Source organism: Sprattus sprattus (assembly GCF_963457725.1).
Source record: "Sprattus sprattus genome assembly, chromosome: 10".
Taxonomy (NCBI): Eukaryota; Metazoa; Chordata; class Actinopteri; order Clupeiformes; family Clupeidae; genus Sprattus; species Sprattus sprattus.
In genome coordinates this window covers 31,076,358-31,103,889 of record NC_137908.1, presented here as the reverse complement: position 1 = coordinate 31,103,889, position 27,532 = coordinate 31,076,358, and the positions used below count along the sequence as shown (strand labels likewise).

Here is a 27,532-nt window from a genome sequence, read left to right as displayed (position 1 = left end):
CACTTCATACATTTGAACAACGAGACATTATCATTGGAAGACTACAATAACATAATTAATTGAATTATTCCTACATACGACAAATGATTTTTCATGACGTTTAAAACATTCTATGAATTTCATGGTTTTGTCATTGCTTGGGAAATGGGATTTTAAAATTCCATGACTTTTCCAAGATTTTCATGACCATGGAAACCATGTCTGTCAAGTTGTAAGGTTTGTCAAAGTGTTTCCCTCTAGTGGACGAAATTAGTAGTGAAGGGAGCAGAGGGCTCTCACCATTGAAGCGGTCTATGGCTTCCTGCCTCAGGCCACCAGTGATGCCTCCGTCTATCCGCTCGTACTTGTAGCCCTCATTCTCCAGGAAGTCCTCCAGCAGGTCCAGCATCTTCGTCATCTGAAATGAAGACCAGGGAATTTTAAATGGGCCACGTGTCTTGACGTATTCAGGATGAAAGCAGGTTTAAAAATAGCTTTGTTAAATAGGGTATGCTACAGACCACCTCCCTAAATTCCCTGCTCTAGCACACATCAGACAGCTGTACTTCCTCTGATTAGCTGAATCTGCTGTGTTCAGCCTCAGTGCGTTTTTGAATGACAGCTACAGTGCTGAAGAAATAAAATGAATAATGGTAAATAAAGATCAGTGCTGTGGATCATCGACCTGTTCCAAGTGAATAATGAATGAATGTGTACATTTGTATTAAGCATTGTGTTCAGAATTTAACTTCACATTATATATATATATATATATATATATATATATATATATATATATATATATATATATATATATATATTATGGCATGCCGTTCAGGAAATTAACATTTGAATATATATATACAAAACTCTGAATATATATACAAAATTCTGAATATATATACAAAACTCTGAATATATATACAAAAGTCTGAATATATATACAAAACTCTGAATTTATACACAAAAGTCTGGATATATATATACAAAAGTCTGAATATATATACAAAACTCTGAATATATATACAAAAGTCTGAATATATATACAAAACTCTGAATATATATACAAAACGAAGTCTGAATATATATATACAAAACAAAGTCTGTATATATATACAAAACGAAGTCTGAATATATATACAAAACTCTGAACTCTGAAACAGTATTTCATGAAGCAGAAAACAAGGAATTAAGAAGGTTTTGATGAGACCCCAGTCAAGTCAATGGAAGACTTGCCTCTAAAAATATCCTTCGTGAAGTCAAACGGTGTAACATAAACGTGTTATTATTGCATTTCTAGTGAGAAATCAATCAAATTGAACAATATAACAGAAAAACAGTATTTCATGAAGCAGAAAATACGTAATTACAAACATTTTGGTACCATTGATTTAATAGGAAGCGCTCAATCCAATATGGCGGACAAAGACGGATTGAGTGCTTCAGAGTTCAGAGTTTTGTATATATATTCAGACTTCGTTTTGTATATATATTCAGACTTCGTTTTGTATATACAGTATATTCAGACTTTTGTATATATATTCAGAGTTTTGTATATATATTCAGAGTTTTGTATATATATTCAGACTTTTGTATATATATTCAGAGTTTTGTATATATATTCAGACTTTTGTATATATATTCAGACTTTTGTATATATATATATTCAAATGTTAATTTCCTGAACGGCATGCCATAATATATATATCCGTCTTTGTCTGCCATATTGGATTGAGCGCTTCCTATTAAATCAATGGCACCAAAATGTTTGTAATTACGTATTTTCTGCTTCATGAAATACTGTTTTTCTGTTATACTGGGCTCTTGAAACAGTATTTCATGAAGCAGAAAATACGTAATTACAAACATTTTGGTACCATCGATTTAATAGGAAGCGCTCAATCCAATATGGCGGACAAAGACGGATTGAGCGCTTCAGAGTTCAGACTTTTGTATATATATTCAGACTTTTGTATATATATTCAGAGTTTTGTATATATATTCAGACTTTTGTATATATATTCAGACTTTGTATATATATTCAGACTTTTGTATATACATATTCAAATGTTAATTTCCTGAAAGGCATGCCATAATATATATATATATATATATATATATATACACTGTATATATACTGTATATATATTACACATACATATATATACAAATACATTTATACAGTATATCAGGCCAGGCTACTGTAACTGTCCATGTTAATTATTGACACTGCACACACTTCCTAAGCATTGAAGCAAAGTGGCCATGAAGCCCTACACACAACAGAATCATCCTTGATGTTCGAAGGTTTAACAAGAGTAAGGGTGTTTTTTCGGAGACAACTCGGAGAGAAAACTGTCTGTGTGCTGTGTGGTGAAGCAGACCTGAGAGAAGATGAGGACTCGGTGGCCTTCGTCCTTGAGCTTCCTCAGCATCTTCTGCAGCAGAGTGAGCTTGCCTGAGGACTTCACCAGCTGGTTCCCGTCATAGGAACCATTCGGGAGAACTGGGGCCTCCTGAGAAGACAGACACATCAATCAATCAAATCAAAGTCGATTCCATACCCCAAACTTGTTTATTTCTTTCTACATTTATTGGATTCCTTCTTTCAATTTCGTATATAACTGCATATGCGAGAACAGATCTGGTTATCTTGCTGTGATGACATGATAACATATTGATGTGTACATCTGAGAAAATTGCTTCATTTACACAAAGGTTCTTTGCATAGCGGGCCAGCGACATGAAGATGTCTAGAAAAATTTCCCACAAGATACGAGAGGAACAACAGCCTATTAATTCTCTCTGTCCTCCCAAACAATGAGGATCTATCTGCAGCCTCACAAATGAAAAATCATTACTATGAGTAATATGCATGCTTTAATCACTAATCACACATCAAACCTTCTTCTTTCCCCAATTTATGCACAAATCCTATACACACACATACACACTATTTACATTGTCTATGCACACACACATATATACACACACACACACACACACACACACACACACACACACACACACACACACTCCTCACCACAGCGGCCACGGGGAACAGGTAAGGGTGGTTGCAGCACTTCTTGAGGTCCATCATGATGTTAAGCAGGGACACCTGGTTGCCCCCACCCTTGGAGTTCAGAGCCTCAAAGTTCCGTGTGAGGATGAACTTGTAGTACTTCCTGTTGAGGTCAGAGGTTAAAGCCGAGTCAGGAGTGAAAGGAAGTCATGGAAGTCTCACAGCAGGCTTTTAGAGGCAACATGCCAAACTCATCCCTGATTCATTCCTCTGGACTAGGTTCAAAGTGACTGATTTTAAAGCATAGGGATAGATGAGCAGATTTAGAGTTCCAGCTAATTTGAAATAGAACAGGGGGGGCACTGTGACGCAAGCAGTAGCCCCGACCACATTTGGGCTTGACGCCCATGGAGGACACAGGTTCGAATCCAGCCCGATGTCATTGCTCCTGTCCACACCCCACCTCTTCTCCCTCTCATTTCCTGTAACACTCTTCACTGCACTGTCGATTAAAGGCATAAAAGCCCAAAAAATAAATCTTTAAAAAAATAAATAGAACAAACTGTAGTCTATCAGAGGCCATTCAAATCGCCAACAAGCTAACAGCTGCCATGTTGAGACTGACTTCTGCATAGGGCTGAGCTCCACGCGAACGATGAGTTCCGTCTTGGCCGGCATGTTCTTGAAGACGTCGACCTTCAGCCTGCGCAGCATGTGGGGGCCCAGCAGGTCGTGCAGCTTCTTGATCTGGTCCTCCTTGGAGATGTCTGCAAACTCCTCCAGGAAGCCATCCAGGTTACTTCCAAGAGAAATTAGAAATGACTGTCATGGCACTTCAGAAGGTAGGGGTAATATTGTGTTACGCTCATAAGCACTTTTATTCCAACTAAACCATGTTTATTTTTTTCCCCACAGACACCCGCAAAAATATCCACACATTATATGGAGCACATTATATAACACACATTATATGGAGCTCCTTCTGTGGAGAGCTCTTGAACCCACGCCTAAGGCATAAGTACAGCACTGCTGGAGACACTCCAGCCTCGGAGATACTGGGCTGTCATGCGTGACAAAGCCATTCCCACAGTTTAGCAGAGCCAAGAGGTGGAGGATCCAGAAATCAGTGGAGCACAGGAGGACATTCCCCAAAATAAAGTAGAGTGGAACGGAGCGGTTTTGGGGGGGGGGTGGGGGTGCTCATGTCTCTTACTTGAAGCGTTCTGGAGTAAGGAAGTTGAGCAGATGAAAGAGCTCTTCTAGATTGTTCTGCAGGGGCGTTCCAGTCAGGAGCAGCTTGTAGTCAATTTTATAGCCATTCAGAATTCTGAAAAACTGCCAGAGATAGCCATTGAGGAGATTCAGCGAAACACAAAGGAATTAGACATACAGTGCCCCTTGAAAGTATGTGAACACCCTTGAGCAGTTTTCTGTTGTTTTACCATGATTTTTCATTTTTTTCATCACCAATTTTCCATAGATGAAATGTCAGGTTTATGTTTATGATTTGCATGTACTTGTTTAAAGGGAATTGTTTGATTAGCCAAAAAACTACATGAAACATGGAATTAGTGTATTTTCAAAAGTAAGTGAACCCCCAGTTGCATTGGTAAAGTCAAGCAGGTAACAGATTTGGTGAAACATATTTGGGTGCTTAAATAGTCAATTAAGCAAACCAATCAACTGAGACTTAGGAAAAGGGTTGGGCAACACAGATTAAAAGAGAGAGGAAACCAACCAAACTACTGTAGTGCCAAGGTGTACCCACACAGATCAACAATGCCGAGAGGAAACGAGGTATCCGAGAACATCAGGAAGACGGTAATGACAGCCCATCAGTCTTGGGAAAGCTATAAGACCATCTCCAAAAGATTCCAGCTCCAATCATCCGTCCAAAACAAATAATTTAGAAACGGAGGGCATTCAACATGACCGCATCTCTGCCTAGAAGTGGACAGACAAACCCTTTTCCTAAGGATGTCTCAGTTGATTGGTTTGCTTAATTGACTAATTAAGCACCAAAATATGTTTCACCGAATCTGTTACCTGCTTGACTTTACCAATGCAGCTGGGGGTTCACTTACTTTTGAAAATACTCTAATTCCATGTTTCATGTAGTATTTTGGCTACTCAAACAATTCCCTCTAAACAAGTACATGCAAATGATAAACATAAACCTGACATTTCATCTATGGAAAATTGGTGATTTAAAAAATGAAAAATCATGGTAAAACAATAGAAAACTCTTAAGTGCTCAAGGGGTTCACATACTTTCAAGTGGCACTGTATATAAATATACACACACAACATATTTTTGCTGTTGTATGATTTGTTAATTCAAGACCGAATTTACAAGAGTCCATATTATAGTGACATAAATCACTATAAACCAGATATTTTCGGGGAGTATATCTCTCCATTTGAAAATCTTTATAAATATCAACATACACTGCAGCCACACCCATCTTACCTTTGATTGGTTATTTTTAAGCCTGTGTGCTTCATCTACCACCAGGCAGGCCCAGGTAATCGAGCCCAGAATGGCCTGATCAATGGTAATCAGCTCATATGAGGTCAGCAAGACGTGGAATTTGATGGGCGTATCTTTCTGTTCGTAAAATAACATTCACAAAAAAAAAAACATCCGTCACAAAACCACTTAAGAGTAAGAGTTTCCAGACGTCCTGTCCCTAAAATAGGTTATAAATAGCAGGGGATAATGACATGTGCAATCCCCTGATATGGCAGTGCCATTTCCCACCTTCATTCGGAACACCTTGCGGCCAGATTTGACAGCGCTGTCCTCGAAGGTGAACTCGTTCTCACGGATGACCGCGCGGCTGTCTTTGTCGCCGGTGTAGGTCAGCACGTAGAACTCTGGCGCCCACATCTCAAACTCCCTCTCCCAATTAATGATGGTGGACAGGGGAGCGCTGACCAAATATGGCCCTTTGGAATGACCCTGAGAGGAGGAAAGACTTCCAGGTAACTAGACAGAGCTTTTTTTTTTACAATGTCATTGAGTGCGTTAAGGATTATGAGACACAAAAGGACAGGAATTGGGACACCAAAATTCTTCAGCCCCCCTAAGTACTTTCATTATAATACCCCCTTTTTCCCATTGGAACAAATTCTCTGCCGCAAAGGACCAAACCAGTTTCATATTTCAGGTGTCTCAAAAGCTTTATCCAGTCACCTTCAACATCACACGAATCAATCTACAAGGCTGCATCCTGTACCCACCTCCTTGTAAAGCGAGTAGAGGAAGGCAATGGTCTGCACAGTCTTGCCCAGGCCCATCTCGTCGGCCAGGATAGTGTCGGTGCCCTGTGCCCAGGAGAACCGCAGCCAGTTCAGGCCCTCCAGTTGGTACGGGTGCAGGGTGCCACCGGTGGCGTTGATGTACCAGGGCTGCAGGTCGAATTTAATGGTGGGCTGGAGAGAAGAGAGGATCAGTAGGACATGTCCAGTTTTTATGAATGGCACCTTTAAACACCTGGCAGCAAATGATCTGACCAAGGCCACGGTTATGGGATCTATGGAGCTATGGCTGTACTGTCAATAACTTCATTTAGATTTGGAGATACATAAAAGACTTAAGAGATAAATGAATGATCATTCTAGAGTTCTAAGAGAATTCACAGCCTTAGGGGAACCCTGAGAAAAAGGACAGTGAAGAGCGGCTCACTCACATCTACCACTGGTTTCTCAGGAGGAGCTTCCCTCTTCTTCTCCTCCTTAGAGGAGCTCTTATCCTTTCTCACCACCAGAGGGCGATGGTCCTCACCCAGCATCTGCTCCCTGCAATAACAGGGAAAATCATTACGAATCATCAGCATTGCAGTTCCATCCGTGTGCATGTGCGTGTGTGTGTGTGTGTGTGTGTGTGTGTGTGTGTGTGTGTGTGTGTGAGTGAGTGAGTGAGTGTGAGTGAGTGTGAGTGTGTGTGTGTGTATATATACAGTGCCACTTAAAAGTATGTGAACTCCTTGAGCACTTAAGAGTTTTCTGTTGTTTTACCATGATTTTTAATTTTTTTCATCACCAATTTTCCATAAATGAAATGTCAGGTTTATGTTTATCGATTGCATGTACTTGTAAAGAGGGAATTGTTTGATTAGCCAAAAAACGACATGAAACATGGAATTAGTGTATTCGCAAAAGGAAGTGAACCCCCAGCTGCATTGGTAAAGTACAGCAGGTAACAGATTCGCTGAAACTTTTTGGGTGCTTAATTAGTTAATTAAGCAAACCAATCAACTGAGACATCCTAAGGAAAAGGGTAGGGCAACTTAAAACTAAAAGAGAGAGGAAACCAACCAAACTACTGTAGTTCCAAGGTGTACCCACCCAGATCAACACTGCCGAGAGGAAACGAGATATCCGAGAACATCAGGAAGACGGTACTGACATCCCATCAGTCTTGGGAAAGCTATAAGACCCTCTCCAAAAGATTCCAGCTCCATCCATCCATCCAAGACAAATAATTTAGAAACGGAGGGCATTCAACATCTCTGCCTAGAAGTGGGCGCCCATCAAGACCATCACCAAGAAGCACCAGAAGAAGAATAAATCAGGTTAAAGTCAACCCACACATCACCTCTAAAGTGTTTTGGACCTCTCTGGCAGCATCTGGGGTAAATGTACATTGGTCTACTATCAGACAAAAATTGTTGGTTTTGATGGAGGCCAAATAATTCTATCTCAGACTCATCTGTCCAAAGAAGGGACTTCCAGAAGGCCTTTGGTTTATCCAAGTGCTCTCTGGCAAAGTTGAAACGGGCAGTTTTGTTCTTTCTTGAGAGCAGAGGCTTCCTTCTAGCAACCCGATCATGAGTGTCATGTCTATTCAATTTTCGTCTGATTGTACGTAGATGCATGTACATTTAGCCGAGATGCTGCCAGAGAGGTCCGCAACTCTTTAGAGGTGATGTGTGGGTTGGCTTTTCCCTGATTTATTCTTCTGGTGCTTCTTGGTGATAAGTCTTGATGGGCGTCCACTTTTGGCAGAGTCGCGGTCATGTTGAATGCCCTCCATTTGTAAATTATTTCTCTGACAGCGGATGGATGGAGCTAGAATCTTTTGGAGAGGGTCTTATAGCTTTCCTCAGACTGAGGGGGTGTCAGTACCTTCTTCCTGATGCCCTCTGATATCTCGTTTCCTCTCAGCATTGTTGATCTGTGTGGGTACACCTCGGCACTACAGTAGTTTGGTTGGTTTCCTCTCTCTTTAATCTGTGTTGCCCAACCCTTTCCCTAAGGATGTCCCAGTTGATTGGTTAGCTTAACTGATTAATTAAGCACCCAAATAAGTTTCACCTAATCTGTTACCTGCTTGACTTTACCAATGGAGCTGGGAGTTCACTTACTTTTGCAAATACACTGATTCCATGTTTCATGCAGTTTTTTGGCAATTCAAACAATTCCCTCTAAACAAGTACATGCAAATGATAAGCATAAACCTGAAATTTCCTCTATGGAAAATTTGTGATGAAAAAAATTAAAAATCATGGTAAAACAACAGAAAACTCTTAAGTGCTCAAGGGGTTCACATACTTTCAAGTGGCACTGTATATAAATATATATACACACACTGTATATGTGTGTGTATATGTGTGTGTGTGTGTGTGTGTGTGTGTGTGTGTGTGTGTGTGTGTGTGTGTGTGTGTGTGTGTGTGTGTGTGTGCGTGTGTGCGTGTGTGCGTGTGTGCGTGTGTGCGTGTGTGAGTGTGTGCGTGTGTGAGTGTGTGAGTGTGAGAGTGTGAGAGAGAGAGAGAGAGAGAGGGTGACTGTGTGAAAGGGAAGGAGAGGGAGAAAGAAAAAGAGAGAGGGCAGTATTTTTGCAAGTCAGTATCAGTTTATCAGTGTATGTAGCCAGCTGGGCTGCTTCTGAGAGTGAACCAGAGTGTGTGAGTGTGTGCGTGTGTGTGTGTGTTCTCCTAACCTGTGATTCCAATAAGACAGCTTCATGTTGTCATAGTCTGGAACGTCAAAGTCATCCATCTCCCAGGTGCACTGGTCATACGACAGGTCTCTCCACTTAATGAGGTAATGCAAATCCCCGTCCTTGTCAAAACTACAGGGACACATACCACACATACAATAACTCATCTCACCTTTAGACAAACTTTCAGTAAGGACACAAACATATCCTGATAACGAGTGCTTTCCAATCCCTTTTTTATAATAACATATTTAATCTGGAGAGAGAGAGAGGGCGAGAGAGAGAGAGAGACAGAGAGAGAGAGAGAGAGAGATAGACATATAGCACTCGGGCACCTAGTCATAAGACTGCCACAACTGTCATAAACATGCTTTGTCTGACAGCGTATCCAGTCATCATGACAGCTGGTTTGCTTTAAAGATATCATATTACTAATATCATAATTGGCATGACAGTGTGTAGAACCTAATAAGGTAATCATTTCCATGTAATAACTCTCAATGATGTAATAAATGTCTTAAAGGATAATGTCATGATATTTTTTACCAATAATGTATTAAATTGTTACACAATTGAAAATGACTGGATTACTGGGTTAACCTTGTTTTATGTAGAATCTAATAGCGTTATTACTTTACTTCCCAACAATGTTATAACTTCCAAAAATGTAATAAAACCCCCAAATTTTAACAAAACCCCAAAAATGTAATAAAACCCAACAATGTAACATGGCAGCGGGTGCAGGTAAAGCGCTCCCAAATAGGCAGGGTGGAGTATGTGGTGGCAGGCACCTGTGGTTGACGATGCGGTGGATGATCATCCACTCAGGCTTGATGCCATAGCGGTAGAAGCGTTCCTCCATGGCGGCGTACTGCGGGTCTTTGCTCTTCCTCTTCTCGATGTTTAGCTCCTCCTCCCCGGAGCCGTAGTCATACGGTGGCGGCTCGTCCATGTCGTTCTTCCGCTGGTAGTTACGGTACATGACCGTGTGGTAGAGCTCCAGCTGGGGCAGAAAGGAGGAGACGGGGGCGGTTACAGGTTTGGAGACACATGTACCAAACTGATAAAGACCTCCTAACTAGTAAAGTAGAGCTTACATGGAGCTCAATAAGACTGAGTATAGCTTACATAAGACTGTGTAGAACTTACATAGTGATCATAACGACTGAGTAGAGTTTACATAGAGCTGATAAAGACTTAGAAGAGCTTACACGGAGCTGACACTTCTGTTTAGATGTTGACAATGTTGACAATGTTGACTTTGGTCGTGGCAGTAATACTTAATAAGCACTCAGTATCAATTAAATTAAATCAATTCAAACAGTTAATTAGTTTGATCAAAATGCATGTCTGTATTCCATAATTTTTTCACAATATTGCCACAGCCCAACTGAACAGTAACTAGTGCTGTCAACTGACTGTATGTTATACATGTATTCCATTTACAATACTAGTTACAAAAGGCAGTAGGTTCCCTAGGCACACGTCACACCACTACACCTCTGGTGTGTTTGTCTCCTCTTAGGGTGAGAAGGTTGACTGAGACAGACCTAAGGAGGAGAGTGCTGATTCCTGCTCTCCCTCCCTCTCCCTCTCCCTCTCCCTCTCTCTACTCTCTGTCTCTCTCTCTCTCTCACCTGCAGCTCGCTGACCCAGGAACAGTGCCAGTAGGAGAGGCTAGCCCACTTCACAAACAGCATCCGCTCAGGGCGCCCCTTCAGGGGGGGTTTGGCCAGGGGGTCAGGGGGCTCGCCGTCCGCACCAGGAGGCAGCTCCGCAGGCAGGGGAGGGTCCCCCCACATCCAGTGTAGGATCTTCTGCACCTTACCTTTGAGAGGGGGGCACTGGGGGAATACGAGCAGAGGAAAAGGTAATAGAGTGAAATGCGAAGAGTATAATCCTGAAATACTTATACAGTATCTACCTGTTCCAATGCAACCATGACATGTATAATCCTGAAATACTTATACACTATCTACCTGTTCCAATGCAACCATGACATGTATAATCCTGAAATACTTCTACACTATCTACCTGTTCCAATGCAACCATGACATGTATAATCCTGAAATACTTCTACACTATCTACCTGTTCCAATGCAACCATGACATAGCAGCTGAAAATTCTTTCATGGTGGTATCACTGCCACAGATAGATATATTAGATAAAAAGATAGATTCCCTGTGCAAAATTGACTAAATGGACAATGGACAAAAAGAAACTTCTGTTTTTGGTGAAGCATGCTCTCCTTTCACTACCCAGATTAATGAAGATTCATAGAGGAGGTTTGACTGGAACTGAAAGTGATTAAAACTGAACTGAATCCCCCAGCTGTGTCATTAAGACTTCTTTAGCCAGCACTTGATGAGTATCTCCCCAAAAGATACATAAATGACTCGGTAGATAAAGAGAAGAGGGGATATAATCTGGCCTGGCAAAGAATTACACTGGGACTGACTGGACATAGATTTGAGAAATCTGAGCATAAATGAGTGAGGTCCACTAGCCTTCAGTGGACTCAAACTGGTCTGGGGGATCCTGTCTGCCCTTACCATGCAGCGGGGACAAAGCCACTCCCCATTGGGGATCTCGGGCAGGGGCGGGTTGAGGCAGTGGATGTGGTACGAGGAGGGGCAGGTGTCGCAGCACAGCAGCTCACCGCCGTCCTTGCACACCCGGCAGAACTCCATGTGGTCGTCCTCTTCCTCGCCCACCGGCTCCTCTTCCTCCTCCTCTTCGTCCTTGGGCTCCCACTGTATGCCTTCCTTCTCCTGATGAGAGAGAGAAGAAGATAGAGTGAATGGGGTGGGGTGGGGTGGGATGGGGGGTGTCTGGTACTATGATTCCTACAATAACAGGACACTTTTCTCTGCATGTGTGTAGTGACGTGAAATGAAGTGGTCTGTGGATTTACTTGAGGGTTGAAGAGACAAGCCAGCAGTGGAGGTCTGGGGAGGGGAGGTTGTAAGGTAGAAGTTAAGTGGACAGTTGTCTGCCAACACGCCCAGATTTGACTACTACATTGACAACTGTGTGTGTGTGTGTGTGTGTGTGCGCATGTTCTTGTGTGTGCGTGTGCGTGTGCGCGTGCGCTTGCGTGTCTGTGTGTGTGCATGCATGGAGAGGCCAGCAGCATGTATGTAGCAGAGGACAGGGCATCCCCGGTCTTACACAGTGGGGGCAGCTCCACTTTCCCTCGGGGGCCTTCTCCAGCTCCGGCTCCAGGCACACCAGGTGGTAGGCGCGGGGGCAGGTGTCACACAGGATGATCTCGCCACCCTGCTGGCACACCTCACAGTAGTCCTGGTGGTCCGTCTCATAGCCATCACCATCCTCTCCTTTAGGGGGGGAAAAAGGTTGGAAAACTACACCTCACGTAAACAGAGAAGATTAGCATATCTATGCTAATTCATTAGCCCTTGGTCATTCTGTCTTACTGTGTGAGTAAGTGTTAGAGAGCAGCTCTGCTTTTAGGACTGTTTCAGTATGTTTGCACTTATCTGATCACATTTCAGAAGGGGCGCCCACAGCTTGGTAGAATTCTGAAGCCTTTCTGTAATTCCCCCGAGATCTATTTTTAAGAACTTCTTGGACCATTAGAAATTGAATTACATGACGGGAGAAACGCCTCACAAGATTGTAAAGCTGAGCGATACACTGAGGAACACTGGCACCTTGAAAAGTCTCGGCCTGTTTGTTTTGATCACTTTACTTAAGGCCACCTATTAAATGAATGTCTTGTCCACTTCTAACAGAGGACGGACGAGAGAGAGAGTGCAGCCCGTGGCTGTGCTGTATTGGGCTGGTGCTAATATACAGAAACGAGGTAGAAACAGAGGCCCCTTACTTTTCCTCTTCTTGCGACCACGGCGAGCCGCCGCTGCTGCCGTCGTCGGGGTCGGCGTTGCAGTCTTCTTCTTGGGTGCCCCCGAGGTGTCCGAGAGGACGGATGCGCTGTGGATGCTGACATCATCAAAGTCTGACTCATCCAGGAAGTCCTCCTCGCTCTGAGTGGAGAGAAGACGGTTGAGCCTGCTGTGGCTAAAGACCTCAGACACCTGCCACTAGCAGTGAAGTGCAAACCCTAAACTACATTTACATTTAGTCATTTAGCAGTTAAGTACTAATCTAACTAATAAATGAATCAATGTTTTAACAAATTACGCATCTGTGACCTATAAGTGCACCCTGGACATGTACTGTACTGTATGTCTGATATGTCAAAGCAGTTGGTTATAATCAAATCTACTGGCTTAAGTAAAAAAACATTCTTACCGATGATGCTTTTTTCCTCTTGGCACTCTGGCCTGACTTTGATTTGGTCTTCTTGCCTTTGCCCTTCTTCTTTGCGTCCTTCACACTTTTACTCTTCTTCCTAACCCCCGGCCCTGGAATCCAGTCAAGATGAGAACACAACAGCCTGTAATCCTTGACAGATCCACACACGGGCCTGTTCGCATTTGAAGAAATCGATGGGACTTGGAGGGTTTTCTTCTTCTTTTTTTTTTGTCTTTTTTTTCAGATCAAGATGTTACCATTTACGTGTGGAATGTTAAACACTCACAGCACTACAATTATGAGAGATGCAAATGCACTGTGAATTTAGAAATCAAAGTAAACCCGAACCTACTGAACGAAACACAATTTGAACCGCATCTCTTCAGATCATTCATTATTCTAACTCCTCTGACCGACACAGTGAAAGTATTGTGCAGGTCAAGAGCAAAGCGTACTCACCTTTTCCTTCTTTGGTTTTGGCTTTTCTGATTGGCCCTGGCTGCGACGCCTGCTGGACGCTGCTGCTGAGGGAGATGGGTGGCGACACGGTGACCGTTTCCACGGCAGCAGCCACAGCGGCAGCCACGGCCGTGGCAGAGGTGCCCTTGAACGGGTTGTTGGCACTGAACTCCCTCCACTTGGCCCCCAGGACAGTCATCATTTTAGACATGGGGATCTTAGGGTTCTTCTTGGCAATAAGGGGCCTGGGGGGGTATTTAAGGTAAAGACACCACATAAACACAATGCATTTAGAGATGATCTGACAGGTTCTTTACAGCACACAGTGCAAATCCCCTAAACCCTAAACACAGTACAAATCCCCTAAACAAAATCCATCATATTCAGGCGATGACATTCATGCACTATTTTTATAGTTTCCCTCCCAGTAGGGCCTACAGCACCCAATTAAACAGCGATGACACTGAGAGTACGAGAGGTGTGGAGCGGCTACCTGAGGAACTGGCTGAAGGCCTTGTAGTTGGTGATGGTCTTGTAGTCCTCCTCAGAGAAGGCATACAGCACGTCCTCCAGCCCCCATTCCTGCATCAGCTGACTGGAGGACTTTGGCTCCTGAGGAAGACGAGGCAGATGTGTCAACACACGCTCACACCACACACCAGCCTCTGCTCATTAATGACCAGCCTAACCTGGCCTGCCAGGGGACTCCCATGGACCACAGATACATATAAGATACATCTTACCGGTAATGGAAATGCTTATGGTCAAACCATCTGTTATTTCTATTCTACATTCTAATCTAAAAACAGAGGACACAGTACCTTCATATTCTCATCATCATCGTCGTCATCCTCTTCCTCCTCCTCCCTCTTCCTGCGTTTGGTCTTCTTTTCTTTCTTCTCCTTGGGCTTCTTCTTCTTCTTCATGGAGGCGTAGGTGCTGCTCTCGCTGCCTGACCTCTCTCGCCTGCGGTTGTCTTCGTCTCGGTCTGAGGTGTCCTCGTGTTCACTCACAGCCACCTGCAGAGAGCGGCTTAATGAAGTGCCCGACTACTCTACAGGACTTAAGTGAACGTATGGATCTGTTTGATGAGTTGTCCATAGCCCCTGAGCTCAACAAGGCAGCAGGACACACAGTGAAAAGTCAAAGAGAGTGAGGCTATGTCCATTGTGGATCAAGCAAAGGAATCAAGGAATCAAGCAAACCTATACAGACACTGAACACAGGGTCAAAACGTATAAATGCTCGTTAGAACATTAGAACTCTCCAAATATTTTAACAGGAAGGCGAAGCATTGACTGTAATGCGTATGTGTGCTTTGAATAAGACAAACACCAAAATAGACCTAATGAAAATCATAAACATAAGCGAAGGGGTCTTTTTTACAGGACATTTTACAACTTACTACGACTACCAAATAAGGGGGCCACCACTACACATAAGAAGAAAGTGTGTTTTTGTGTGTGAGTGTGAGTGTGAGTGAGAAGGTGAAATTCCCTCCTCTTCTCGCTGTGACTCATGAGGAGTTTGGCCCTGGTGTGGGGTGGACTCCCCCGCCACAATGGTTGGATCTGGGCTCCCCCACCATAGTGGCTGGACCCGGGAGACCAAATTGAACCCAACTTGCTGCCCTATTTAAAGGGTGCCTCATGTTCATGAGGAGAGACTTTCTTGAAATGGCCATGGGAGAACTTTGGAAACAGGCATCAGAGGCTATAAGAGTCTGAAAACTCTTACCTGCCGTGAGGCTAAGTGGAATTGTATCTATCTGTGTGGATACTAACTTGTGCGTTGTGAATATGGTCCATGTGAACCTGTGCTCTGTGAACATGTTCCTAGTGAACCAGTGTAGTGAATATGTTCCTAGTGAACCTGTGTAGTGAATATGTTCCAAGTGATTTGTGATTAGTGAATCAGTGAATAATGAATCTGTGCCTAGCACGCTCAAGAATATGCCTAGTTATCCCTAGTGTCTGTAGGACTTTGAGTGCGGCCGTCTGTGTGTTTTTGTTTATATGTTTGTTTATTGTATATACATGTTTCGGGGTGGATACCAAAGAATCCCTCATCTATCTATAAATCCAGAAATCTCTCTGTGTCTGTCTGTCTGTGACAGGCGTATCTCCCTGACGGTAGTTACGTTAGTTATGAGATTTCGCAAGTAGCTTACGCATGTCATGAACCTGTGCATCCTTGATTTTGAAGATTTTTGAATTCATAGTTCGCGAGATATTTGTATTTTATCGTTTCCCGTAGGCACTATACTTCATCACCTTTTTCTCTCATAGACTAACATGTTGGAATGTTGAGCCATTGTGACGTCACCCACTCCAGCCAACTGAAATGTAGCTTACGCATGTCATGAACCTGTGCATCCTTGATTTTGAAGATATCTGAATTCATAGTTCGCGAGATATTTGTATTTTACCGTTTGCTGTAGGCACCACGGTTATCGTTTACCATAGGCACTATGGGTAGGGAGGCACTATGGGTACTGTAGTAATTCAGAGAAAGAGGGGCGGACCCGCACGACGTGAATGATGTCATAGTCATAGAACAGTCGTGTGGTTAGCCCACTGACCATGAGTTCATGCATCTACTGACGCAATGAGAGAGGTTTTCCGATGTATTAGTGTCCGATGTATATGTTGTAATTCGTGTGTACTTTGTTTTCTCATTATTGCAATATTATAAACCTCAGTCTGCATTTACCCTGGCTGGGAGAGGCTGTCATTCCGAAGATACTGTGTGTGATCGCCTTTGCTCTGTGTTCATTAATCACAACGCAAGAGTGGTGTACTACACCGCTACAAATGGTAGCTTATATTGATAAGCCTCGGAGGCTTTCAGATTGTCCATTGCTTTCCCATCTGTTGCTATGGAGTCCACGAAATACGCGCAAATCTCGCTGTAAGTTATGTTGGGCCCACGTCGTCATGTTATCCTCCTAGTCCTGCACTGAATTCGGGTGGGAGATAGTAACGCCATCTCCAGTCAGAGTATTTAAACTGTGTTCCCATTGTAAGCACACAATTAGATTACGATCTGTCTGAGAGTGGGCTGTCAAAGCTAGCATCATCGAAGTCATACAGTACAGTAGGCTACATACATTCAATAAAATGAACCTACATTTGAGTCCAACTGCATGACCATTCTTACCCTACACTTACCCTTACAATAAAGAAGTGATCCTATTTCAACCATAACTTAATTTTAAATAATTTCTTTCTTTATGACATTTAGTTTATAGTTTAGACAGCAACTTTGACATCTGTATTCAACTGCATCCACTACATAATCTCGAACTTTATTTGTTGGTATACTGTATATCCAAAAAGGCTATACAACATTAAAAGATTTCTTAATGAAAAGGAAACATGCATCACAATAATACTTCAGTGTAACCTGTACCTATGTGGAGTGCAAATATGTCTTGCTATTACACTACCCAACAGCTACACATACGTCTGCTAACACTACAGAATGCATAATTCCTACGGGCACTGCACTAGTGTAAATAAATACGAATATATTTTTATATGAAAGCCACCATCTCCTGCACCCTTCTTCCCAACTACACCATCCAGTCCAGTCGCCACCTCCCACAACAACGCCTGTGAGTCAATGTCAAGCCAGTTGGCACTTCAGGCATCTTCCTTTGCCGTGGTTTTGCATGTGTTAGAGAATGCGTCAGCTGATGGTAAACTGATTTGAGAAAAGTGCCATAGCCATTCAATCTCCACACCACCCACTGCTCATGGGAAGTAGAACACATCTGAATGGCGTCTTCACTGGAGGCAAAATATCATGCCAATCTTATTAGTGCCTCTGCTACCATTGCCATGGCTACATTGGGCAGTAATGAGCGTGATTGAGTTCGGCCCAGCGCTTTGAATGGGTGTGCGTAAGTTATTACCAAGAAAAAATAAACTGTGTGACTGAAAGAGAGTGCAGAATGGAGAGAACAGAGGCTGAGAGAATGAAAGAGAGAGAGAGAGAAAGAGTGCCGTGTGTGTGCACTTGTGCATGTGGGTGTGTGTGTGTGTTCGTGTTCAAGTTCAAGTATTTTATTTGTCAGATGCACAGAACAACACTGAGTCAGACTGGGCACTGAAACGAGACGAGACACACAACAACCTACCATAGCATAACATAACATAACATAACATAACATAGAAGTACTCTGAACATAAATTACACATATAATAAACAGAAAATAAATCTATTAAATATACAAAATAAATATGCAATACAATCTGCTAAACATATAATACAAATATAGTAACCTATACTAACCTAATAAACCTATACTAACCTAAAGACAAATCAAGTGTGCCTGGTATCAGGTAGTGCAATATTACTGATAGTGCAAACAGTAGATGAAACTGTAACATGTTAAGTGGCAAGACAGTATCACTGTCCATTTTAAAGCCTGATGACCCTTGGAAAGAAACTGCTCTCCAATCTACGTGTGTGTGTGTGTGTGTGTGTGTGTGTGTGTGTGTGTGTGTGTTTGTGTGTGTGTGTGTGTGTGTGTGTGTGTGAGAGAATGCATGAGTGTGTGTGTGTGTGAGAAAGAGAGAGAGTGAGTGAGAGACAGGGAGAGGGAGAGAGAGCGAGAGAGAATGGAGTTAGAATGAGAAGGTTTGCATATGTATGTCCAGATTGATGAGTTGGTCAGAAGTCAATGAGTGTGTTTGTGTAGGGGTGTATGTGGGGGGTGGTACATACACATGCCTGTTGAGCAGCAGCCTGTGGTGCTTTCATCCTACTGAGTGTGTATGTCTGTCTATGTGTATGTATTCATGTTTGGCATGTGTGTGGGGGGGCATGTGCCCATGGCAAGTGTGTGCATTTATGTATCTGTGTATTTTCTGTATCTGTGTGTATTTGGGTATGTGTGTGTGTGGGGGGGGGGGGCGGTGTGTGTGTGTGTGTGTGTGTGTGTGTGTGTGTGTGGTGTGTGGTGTGTATATTTGGGTTTGTGTGTGTGTGTGTGTGTGTGTGTGTATTTGGGTTTGTGTGTGTGTGTGTGTGTGTGTGTGTGTGTGTGTGTGTGTGTGTGTGTGTGTATGTGGGTGTATTTGGGTTTGTGTGTGTGTGTGTGTGTGTGTGTGTGTGTGTGTATTTGGGTTTGTGTGTGTGTGTGTGTGTGTGTGTGTGTGTATGTGTGTGTGTGTGTGTGTGTGTGTGTGTGTGTGTGTGTGTGTGTGTGTGTGTGTGTGTGTGTTGTGTCTGGCTAAGCAGAGCGGGTTGGGCCTCTAATGCGGCAGAGCATGCAAGCCCCACCAGCAGCCCATCTGTGTTGCTATGGTGACCAAACTGTGCAGTGTCTGGGTTTCTCTCTCCCTCCCTCTCCTGCACCCAATCTCACTCTCTCCTTCTCTCTCTTTCGATCTTTATTTCTTTCCCCTCCCTCCCTCCCTCCCTTACTCTCTCACTTTCTCCTCTTTCCCCTCTATCTAGCTCACTCTCTTTGCTCTCCAGCACCTACTCTCCCTCTATTTCTCCTCTCTCTCCCTCTCCCTCTCTCTCTCTTTCTCCTTCATTCTGCTGCAGCTGCCAATGGACTAGCGCCATCCAATCACATGCGTTTGCATAACGAGCTTGTTATGCAGGGGCTCCATGCTTGCAGTGCCTGTGTTCTAGAGCCCGTCTAGACAAATCTCATTTACGCGCTGAAGAAAAAGAGGAGAAGAAGAAGAAGGGAGAGGTGGCATGGGGAGGGCTATGTGAATGAAAGAGAGTGACAGATAAAGAGAGAGACAGAGAAAGAGAAATACAGAGAGAAAGAGAGAGAGAAAGATGGAAGGGAGGGAGGCAGCAGAGCCACCTAAGATGCAGAACTCGAGGTACAGAGGGAAGAGAGTGAGAGGAGAGAGGGGTGCAAGGTTTCACCAGCAGAGGAGAGGAGAGAAAGAGAAAGAGAGGAGAAAGAGATGAATGCCAATGGATCTGACGCGTGCAACATGATGACTGACTGAGTAAGGCCGGGGGAGAGGAAAACAACATCAAGTGCATTTCCATAATGACTCATTTGGCCTTGAACTGGTTAGGTGTGAGGAGCGCCGAGCACGTGTGTTTTACCGAGCGTGTGCTTCTCAGTCACGAATCTCACACTTGAGCGCACGCGCCAGTCACAGAGCCGCTACCCAAACGCAAGCTCATTAATAAAGAAACATACAAGACAGCAGGGAGCAGCAATCATAACACTCTTCCAGGGACAACATGTTTGCATTACACTCGGGCCTCTTCAAACAGTATGCTGCGTGTGATACGACTTAAAGGCATATGTTGGGAGAGCGTGCTGACTGACTAGCACTTTATACCCACAGTAAACACATTCAAACCCAACAAATCACAACAGCCCTGCCCAAAAAACTAAAACAAAAAGTCAATAAGAAACCCTCCATCACCACACACTACGATGACCCGCAAGCATGATAATAATCCAGTTGTTTCGGTCCTCTGTGTCTTTAGTCCCATGTCTTTTTTTCCTGTCTCTTTCCCTGCCTTGTTCCCTCCCTCCCTCTCTGTCACGCCTGTCATGGCCTCGGCATCCCTCCTACGCTACTGCCGAGCACTAGCGCTGACCTCCATTGATCTGCGCCCGTGTCTGACACAATACTTTTGGGCCAAGCCTGACAGGAAGTGGCAGAGTGCTGATCGCCGCCGAGACCAGACCTCCCTGCCCTGGCACAAACTGTTGGCAGGACTTGAGGGAATAGAGGGAAGGGAGGGTAAAAAACTATGCATCAGAGAGAGAGAGAGAGAGAGAGAGAGAGAGAGAGAAAGCAAGAAACAAACAGAGTAGGAGGTGTGTTGAGACCTTCAGGTAAAGAAACATACACATGGGGTGAACCGCACTATAATCAAATGTCACATGACCCTTATACCAGCCCTGGAAATGGTGCAACAATGTTCAGATTATTTTCCCATTTATAGATTTGTGGTGCAAAATGTTCAAAATGCACAATATTGCACCAAGAGAGAAAACCTGCAGTCCTCCAACAAAAAGAAAGTGACTATTACAGATGTTCATGGTGATAAGATTAACACTATTCCTACAGATCTGTGTCAGTAGTTCATTCATAGTCCACGCCAGCTATTGTTCAAGTGTGCTGGTACTGAAGTGATATAGTTAACTTGGGTTCAATTCCAGGTCAAAGCAGGTTGCCTTTGTATAGGCGTGCCCACTTTTAATGAATTGACTATGGTCAGTAACTTTAAATCCATTTACTAAACAACAACAAAGTTACTAAATAAACATACTACGGTCTACTTTGACTGAGCCGCATCAAGGAGGCACACTGACAGGACGCCACTGAGCCCTGTGAGGCGTCCCCCTGTGAGGCGTCCCCCTGAGGGAGCACTAGTGACTGGAGGCCCCAGCCAGCAGGGCCCTTCTTCTCCCGCATCACCTGTTGATTCCCCACCTTTGACCCTCTCCACTGGCAAACACCATGTTCCCTACTGCTACAGAATGGGAATAACAGCACTATTGGCACAGAAAATTCAAACTATTGGTATGGAATCTAAAAGCAATAGTGCACTAACTATAGTTCCTGTTCCGCGGTGATAGACGTGGCATATCAAATAATTGCAAAAGGCCTCCGATAGACACATTCCATAGCGGTAGCCATGTACGCATTTGGTTCCAAGAACCTTTTTGATATCTACTCCAGGCACTTTCTTAGTTCCTGGAAGCAATTATGTGGAACTTCTGCACTAAATGCCAGTGACTGCATACAATGGAATGAGAAAGTGAATAATCGTGCCATGTTTTAAAAACCTGGCAGCACACAAGCAGGCCAGAAAGAACTATTTTTAGATTAGATAAAAACAAGACTTTACATTTTTTATAAATTAGATTAAAACAATACGAGCTGACAGTGATACTAAGATGGAGCTGGATCAGAGAAAAAGGCGTTACCATACAAAAAGGGAAATATTGGAGGGAACTATTTAGTTCACATATACGAATGGCCATTTAAAAGTATTTCAAAGCACAAATGGCCACACATTTACAAATAAAGCAGATGTTTAGAATTGAGTCCTACAACAGGAACTAATAGGACTCAGAGAAAAATACACATATTAAGCTCCCTAATTGCAAAAATGTATTTATTTACAAACAACCAGCAACTTTCTGAGAAGGGTTTAGTAGTTGTGTCAAACTATTTGTAACTTCCCCTCAACCTCCTGAGTCAATGTGGAAAAATGTCTGTGTCATTCTTGCCATTGGTGTATTCTGAGCAGAAAAACGGAAATGGAAGGATAAGAATGGGTGAAGCAAAAGGACGTCCTCTAAAAGGGTTGATGAATGCGTCCCCAATCCCTAACCACTACTCCGGCCCTAAATGTCATTCATGTCAAAGGTCCGACCACAAGGGCCAAACAGTAATTTCATTACTGTGGTCAAATGTGCCTTAAGGGTCAAATGTGCATCTTTTGTTTTTAACCTGGTACAGCTTAATCTAATGTGAGCAGAATTTGCATTTGCAGTTTTTTGCAGAGTTTAAATATTCTAGCATCCTACTAGTGCATAAATGCAAATAGCAAGTTACCATGACTACGCCACATGCCTCGTGCCTTCATATTAGAGGCCTGCTTTAGCCCAAATCTGTGCTGATGTCTTTGATGTGTTCTCTTCATGGTGACACTGCTCAGCAAGAGAGAGGCTTTAGTGCTTGTCTAAACTCACTGTCTACACACCATGATCTAATTGACTCAGAAACTTCACTTGTCAGGCTGCATCTCAGACTACAGTGACACACACCCACACGCAAATGCACTTGTAAACAAATACACACACACACACACACACTCACAAACACACATATACACAAAATGGAGAGGGAGAGGGAGAAAAGAGGACACTCAAAAACAACAGCGTCCTCAAAGCCCACAGCCTGAAACCAAAAAACAAAAGCAGTCTGGCTGAGAAAAAGAAGATAAAAGAAGGCAAAGGCCCTACAGAGAGAGAGAGAGGGAGAGAGAGATGGTAAGGATGTAAAAAGAGAGAGGGATGAGGGGGAAAGGAATAAGAGAGAATGACTAAAAAGGGGTGAGTGATAGATTCAAAATAGCGCCTGACCCTGGAACAGTTTTGGGCCCTGATCTGACACCCTTCCATCCATCAGACGCTGTCTGCTCTGTGGTTTTGCCATACCTAACATCTACGTCAAGCACTGGCTGCAGTATCGACAGCACACAGGCTAGTGAGCGAGGGAGAGACCCAGGGCAATATCTCAGACTTTACACTAACCCCCTCTCAAACACTAACTACAAAGAGCAATAACTGCATGTGCTAACAACAGAGCCTGACAGAGTGAGATCAAGAGCCATAACCCAGGGTGTAGACCAACACACACACAGGCACCGTGAGAGACAGAAACACCCAGAGAAATAACTAATGGCCCTGAACTAGCACACACTATTACTGACACAGAGATAGAGAGAGAGAGAAAAGAGAGAGAGAGAGAGAGACGCGGAGCCTATACAGCCCACAGCATACACTTACGAACATACTTGTATGTCTGCCAAGTGTCCAAAAATCTTCCACTATCTTAATGGAAGGGAAACAGATGTTATTTGGGAATCGTGTTTGAATCACTATTCATATTCTATATGAAAACAACAGCACAGAACATGACTCATAAGGTCATGGCGAAGAGGAAGAAAGTGCCTTTTGTTTTGCTGCTAATGCATCTCTGTTTGTTCCAAACCACCCAGTTTGCCGTCGTAATTAGGACCATATGTTGCTTACGTGTGATGCTTTAAGTTGGATCTATTCAGATCCTGAATGCCTTTGAGTGGGTTTTCAATGACACTGAACTGGTGCATCGTAAGGCAAGACAACGCACATTCTGTTCTTTCATAAATGTGCAAAGTCACCCAATACATTATATAATGAAATATAACAAAATAAAAAACAACCAATTAACATTCAGCAATGTCTAACAGCAAATCCTTACCTCTTTTTTCTTCTTCTTGACCTTGGGCATCTTCCCCTCTTTGAGCTTGGCCGGCTTCTTCTTCCTCTGCTCCTTGAGAGACTCATCATCGGAAAAGAACCTGTCCAGGGGCGAGAGCGGGACCCTCCTGCCTGCACCCTCCTCATCCTCATCTGGGGGACAAACAAAAACACACACAGACAGCGGCAGCCTTAGCCGCTAGCTCCACACAATGCCAGACCCTTCTCAGACCCCTCAGTAGGACCACACCATCACACTATTACAAACTTTGTTTCATGTTTTCAAATGTTAGTTATCGGATATTGGGGGTCAACCTTTCCATTCGTGAAGATGTGTTCTAGGCTACGTGCATAAATACAAATGTCCATTGAAAGAATACTGCTACAGATGACCAATATCTTGCTTGTTTTTTTCCATAACAAACTAAGATACAGTATATACATCAACAAAAAGGCTGGTTCTTCAGAGTGTTTGTATCTTTCCCCCTCTCTTCCACTCTGGGCTCTGGGGTACCAGACATAAACTATGGCTCATCCTACTTTATGGCCCGGAGAGCAGAGTGGGTCACCCACATTGACTGGGTTAGCCTCCCTCGTCTCACAATGCATTTAGCATTGATTGCCTCCCATGCATTTTTATCTGGCTCCTGAAAAGCAAATCAACAATGTGTGAGTTTGCTGCTGGGCACACAGGCATGGGGAGACTAGGCTGCGTAGGTGAAATCCCAGGAGTACACCCGCAGTGCAGAGCAAAAGGCTAGGGTAATAACCATCCAAACGCCTCGCAGTGGCAGGGAGAGCATGAGCATGAGCAGGCAGCAGGCTTGTCGTCACTGCGTGTTTACTTTCACAGCGTAAACAACGGTGATTCTGGAGGCAATCGGGGGCCCAGTGTTAAGTACCACAAGCCGGGGTCAGAGAGTCAGAGAGCTGGAGAGGGAGGCGAAACCAGGAGACTCTTCAAATAGCCAGACAGAGCTTGGCTCTAGCTGCGTCTGTGTGTGTGTGTGTGTGTGTGTGTGTGTGTGTGTGTGTGCGCCTGAGTTCTCAATCCAGGCCTTGGTTTGTGAAACACGCAGCACGCTTCCACAGACACACACCGGTGCCATAATCATCAAAGATTATCGAGCCTGAGGAGAAACACTGGGAGAGAGAGGGGATGTGAGGAAGAGGTGTCAGGAACGAGGAGGAGGTAAGGGGGGAGGAGGGTTTCCCCAGTCTCCTGGATGCTGTCCTTAAAAATCCACTTAACCTCCATTTAGCCACCTAGGGAGTGTGCGTGTGTGTGTGTGTGTGTGAGAGAAAGAGAAAGGGAAGTAAAAAAACTAAAAGAGCTGCCTCCTCTCTGCAGTTGAAGATCGTTTCCAGCCCCACTAGGCACTGGCACATTTACATTCACCGGAGTGCCCCTCTCGCCAGCAAGCCAACACGTTGGAAGGTTTGATTCCCACTCCCCACCAACACCATCTCACCCACCCCACCCCCCTCTTTGCACCTTGCATAAACATTGGCGGCTGCCTGCGAAGCTGCGTGTATTTAGGCCAGTGCGTCTGCGGAACCTCACAGGAGGCTCTTTCATGTCTGCCGAACACTGCTGCCTGCCAGGCATGTCATGCTAACAACTCAGCCAGCTTCACATCTCTCTCCCTCTCAGTCTCTCTCAGCCCCGCGACTCTGAACGCAGATGATGCAACAAGGCGAAGGAGAAACGTTTTTGTTTTTTTATCCTTCGGTCTTTTCTTCTTTCTCTTTTTTAATACTCCTTTTTGGTTAAAAAGTACTGAAATGTCCAACAGCAGCTTGTCTATTTGATTTTAGAGAGATGACAGCTCAGTTTTGCCTGAGCCATTCAGATGAGTTCATTTTGAAAATCCCATTACAAATTCCACAGGATCCTGAGTGCAGTGGGGGAGTCTGGGCTCAAGTAGTCCACTGGGACACGCACGCTCTGGTGGGTGAGCTCTGCAGAAAACCCCACTTGACCCATGGGCACAGAGAGCTGTGATTGGGAGAGGATCAGGCTGGCGCGGAGGGAAAAGACCCCCGTAAGCACTGCTGGTGTTGGCACGGGCATTGGCACCGCGGAGGGTCCGTCTGTGCCAGGTGTGGAGGGGATGTCTGTGCCATCAACAGAGTGATGGGGGGGGGGGGGGGGGGGGGCAGGTACCTGGCAGCGGGCTGCGAAAGGAAGCAGGCAGTGGCAGGACAAAAAGAAAAGAAAAGCTGTTTAGAACGGCAGATAGGGAGAGTGGACATGGGTGGCAGGGTGGTTCTGACCTTCTACACAAGGGCTCAGCCACGGGCTCACTCCATTAACCTGGAGGGGGAGGGGGGGGGCTCCCCCTGTAAGAACGAGGATCATTTACGGAAAATGCATCTCTCCCCTGACAGCCCCCGATTGGTAATGTGCACGTTAATGGCGCCCTGACCACTAATGTGGAGAAGATGCTCCTGATTCGCTTCTCATCTGGATAGCAAGCTCTAACAGACTAATTCTCTGCCTTCCCAAGCCACAGACGGCTGGCATGCACACACATACACATGCCCATGCACACACACGCACACACACACTCACACAGACAAACGGACACAAATGTACAATCTCAATATCAAACCCATCCACACACGCACTGACGAGCGAACTGCACTGAATTAATGAAAGCACATTTTGAAATCAAAAACACGAAAGACCGCATCATAAATGGAAGAAATCAATAGCTTAGTATGGAGGAGCATCACATCCAAAACAAAGGGTCGAGGTTTGATATAAATGTGTCATGCAGGAAAGGCGAGAGGATGAGAATGGCTCAAATACTCTCAAAAGGCCAAAATGGGTCCCTATTAGGATGTAATCAGCACAGCCCTGAAAACATTAATTTGGTGAATAATTAATAACAGTCAAATTGGCCTGGGTGGATAGAGAGCTGAGTGAGCACTTCTAAAATCAGCAATTTTCTTTAGGATGTTTACATTGAAAAGCTGCAGGATGCACAATTTAGCATAATATAACCATGCATACACACAAATTCCTCCCTCCACTACATCGATCTGGAGCGAAAGGAAATAGGATATATTATTTTGCAATACGGTAGAAATGCTGCAATCTCCAGCGATGTCTATTTGAGGACGTTTTTTTTTCAAACAGCAAGAACACAAAGGCATATATTATAAGCTCATAAATTATAAGCAGGCATACACAGTGACACATATAATGAACACACATTCGCACACTCATGCACAAACGCATGCGCACACAGAGCCACACAGGCACAATTCCCCTCACACACAGATGCAAAACTGATGCTTAGGGAATGGGGTGTCAGCTTTCATTGCACTGTATCCATATATAGCCCCCCCACCAATCAGTATGATGACTTCTGGTAGGCACAGGAAAGCCTGAGATAATCTTTCAATTTCTGACAAGGACAAAACTAAGAGAAAGCCAAGAGGAAGGGTCATGGTCAATGTTCTACCAGGGAAGAACTGGAAGCAGTGGGGCAGTGGATACACCACTTAGGACATTTCTAAAGACAGGGCATAGAAATACAGATGGGAATGAAATCCACACGCACACAACAACAACACTATCACATCAGCTTGGGATCTAGCAGACTACCGATGAGAGGGACACGTCAAAGACAAAAATGGAAGTACATTATCACGTACAGTAAATGTGTTTTGGGGGTGGGGTGGGGGAGAGAATAAATACATTAGCAAAATAGCAATAATAATGCATTTAGTTATAGTAAAAATGCATTTATAGAGCGCAGTGTTCTTTCTCATTAATTTCGCCTGCTTACATTTTCACAAGGCTTCTATTTATCTTATTTAAGCCCGCCGTTATTGGAGACATGCATCAGTGATCACTTTATC

The 27,532-nt window shown here is 44.0% G+C and overlaps 1 protein-coding gene across 1 annotated transcript in view; it reads right to left on the bottom strand.

Annotated features, from left to right (window-relative positions):
• The window catches only part of chd5 (chromodomain helicase DNA binding protein 5), a 43,390-nt gene that overhangs the window by 13,480 nt on the left and 2,378 nt on the right, over window positions 1-27,532 (bottom strand). The window contains exons 2-21 of the mRNA XM_080846804.1: window positions 23,661-23,812; window positions 14,505-14,702; window positions 14,177-14,295; window positions 13,684-13,928; window positions 13,222-13,334; window positions 12,794-12,953; window positions 12,118-12,284; window positions 11,499-11,717; window positions 10,583-10,789; window positions 9,737-9,948; window positions 8,946-9,077; window positions 6,694-6,802; window positions 6,245-6,436; window positions 5,763-5,963; window positions 5,472-5,609; window positions 4,215-4,336; window positions 3,627-3,800; window positions 3,023-3,164; window positions 2,364-2,495; window positions 280-397 (exon numbers count right to left, since the gene is read on the bottom strand). Coding sequence (XP_080702930.1) covers window positions 280-397; window positions 2,364-2,495; window positions 3,023-3,164; window positions 3,627-3,800; window positions 4,215-4,336; window positions 5,472-5,609; window positions 5,763-5,963; window positions 6,245-6,436; window positions 6,694-6,802; window positions 8,946-9,077; window positions 9,737-9,948; window positions 10,583-10,789; window positions 11,499-11,717; window positions 12,118-12,284; window positions 12,794-12,953; window positions 13,222-13,334; window positions 13,684-13,928; window positions 14,177-14,295; window positions 14,505-14,702; window positions 23,661-23,812 — 3,252 coding nt within the window. The remainder of the gene's footprint in view (window positions 1-279; window positions 398-2,363; window positions 2,496-3,022; window positions 3,165-3,626; window positions 3,801-4,214; window positions 4,337-5,471; window positions 5,610-5,762; window positions 5,964-6,244; window positions 6,437-6,693; window positions 6,803-8,945; window positions 9,078-9,736; window positions 9,949-10,582; window positions 10,790-11,498; window positions 11,718-12,117; window positions 12,285-12,793; window positions 12,954-13,221; window positions 13,335-13,683; window positions 13,929-14,176; window positions 14,296-14,504; window positions 14,703-23,660; window positions 23,813-27,532) is intronic.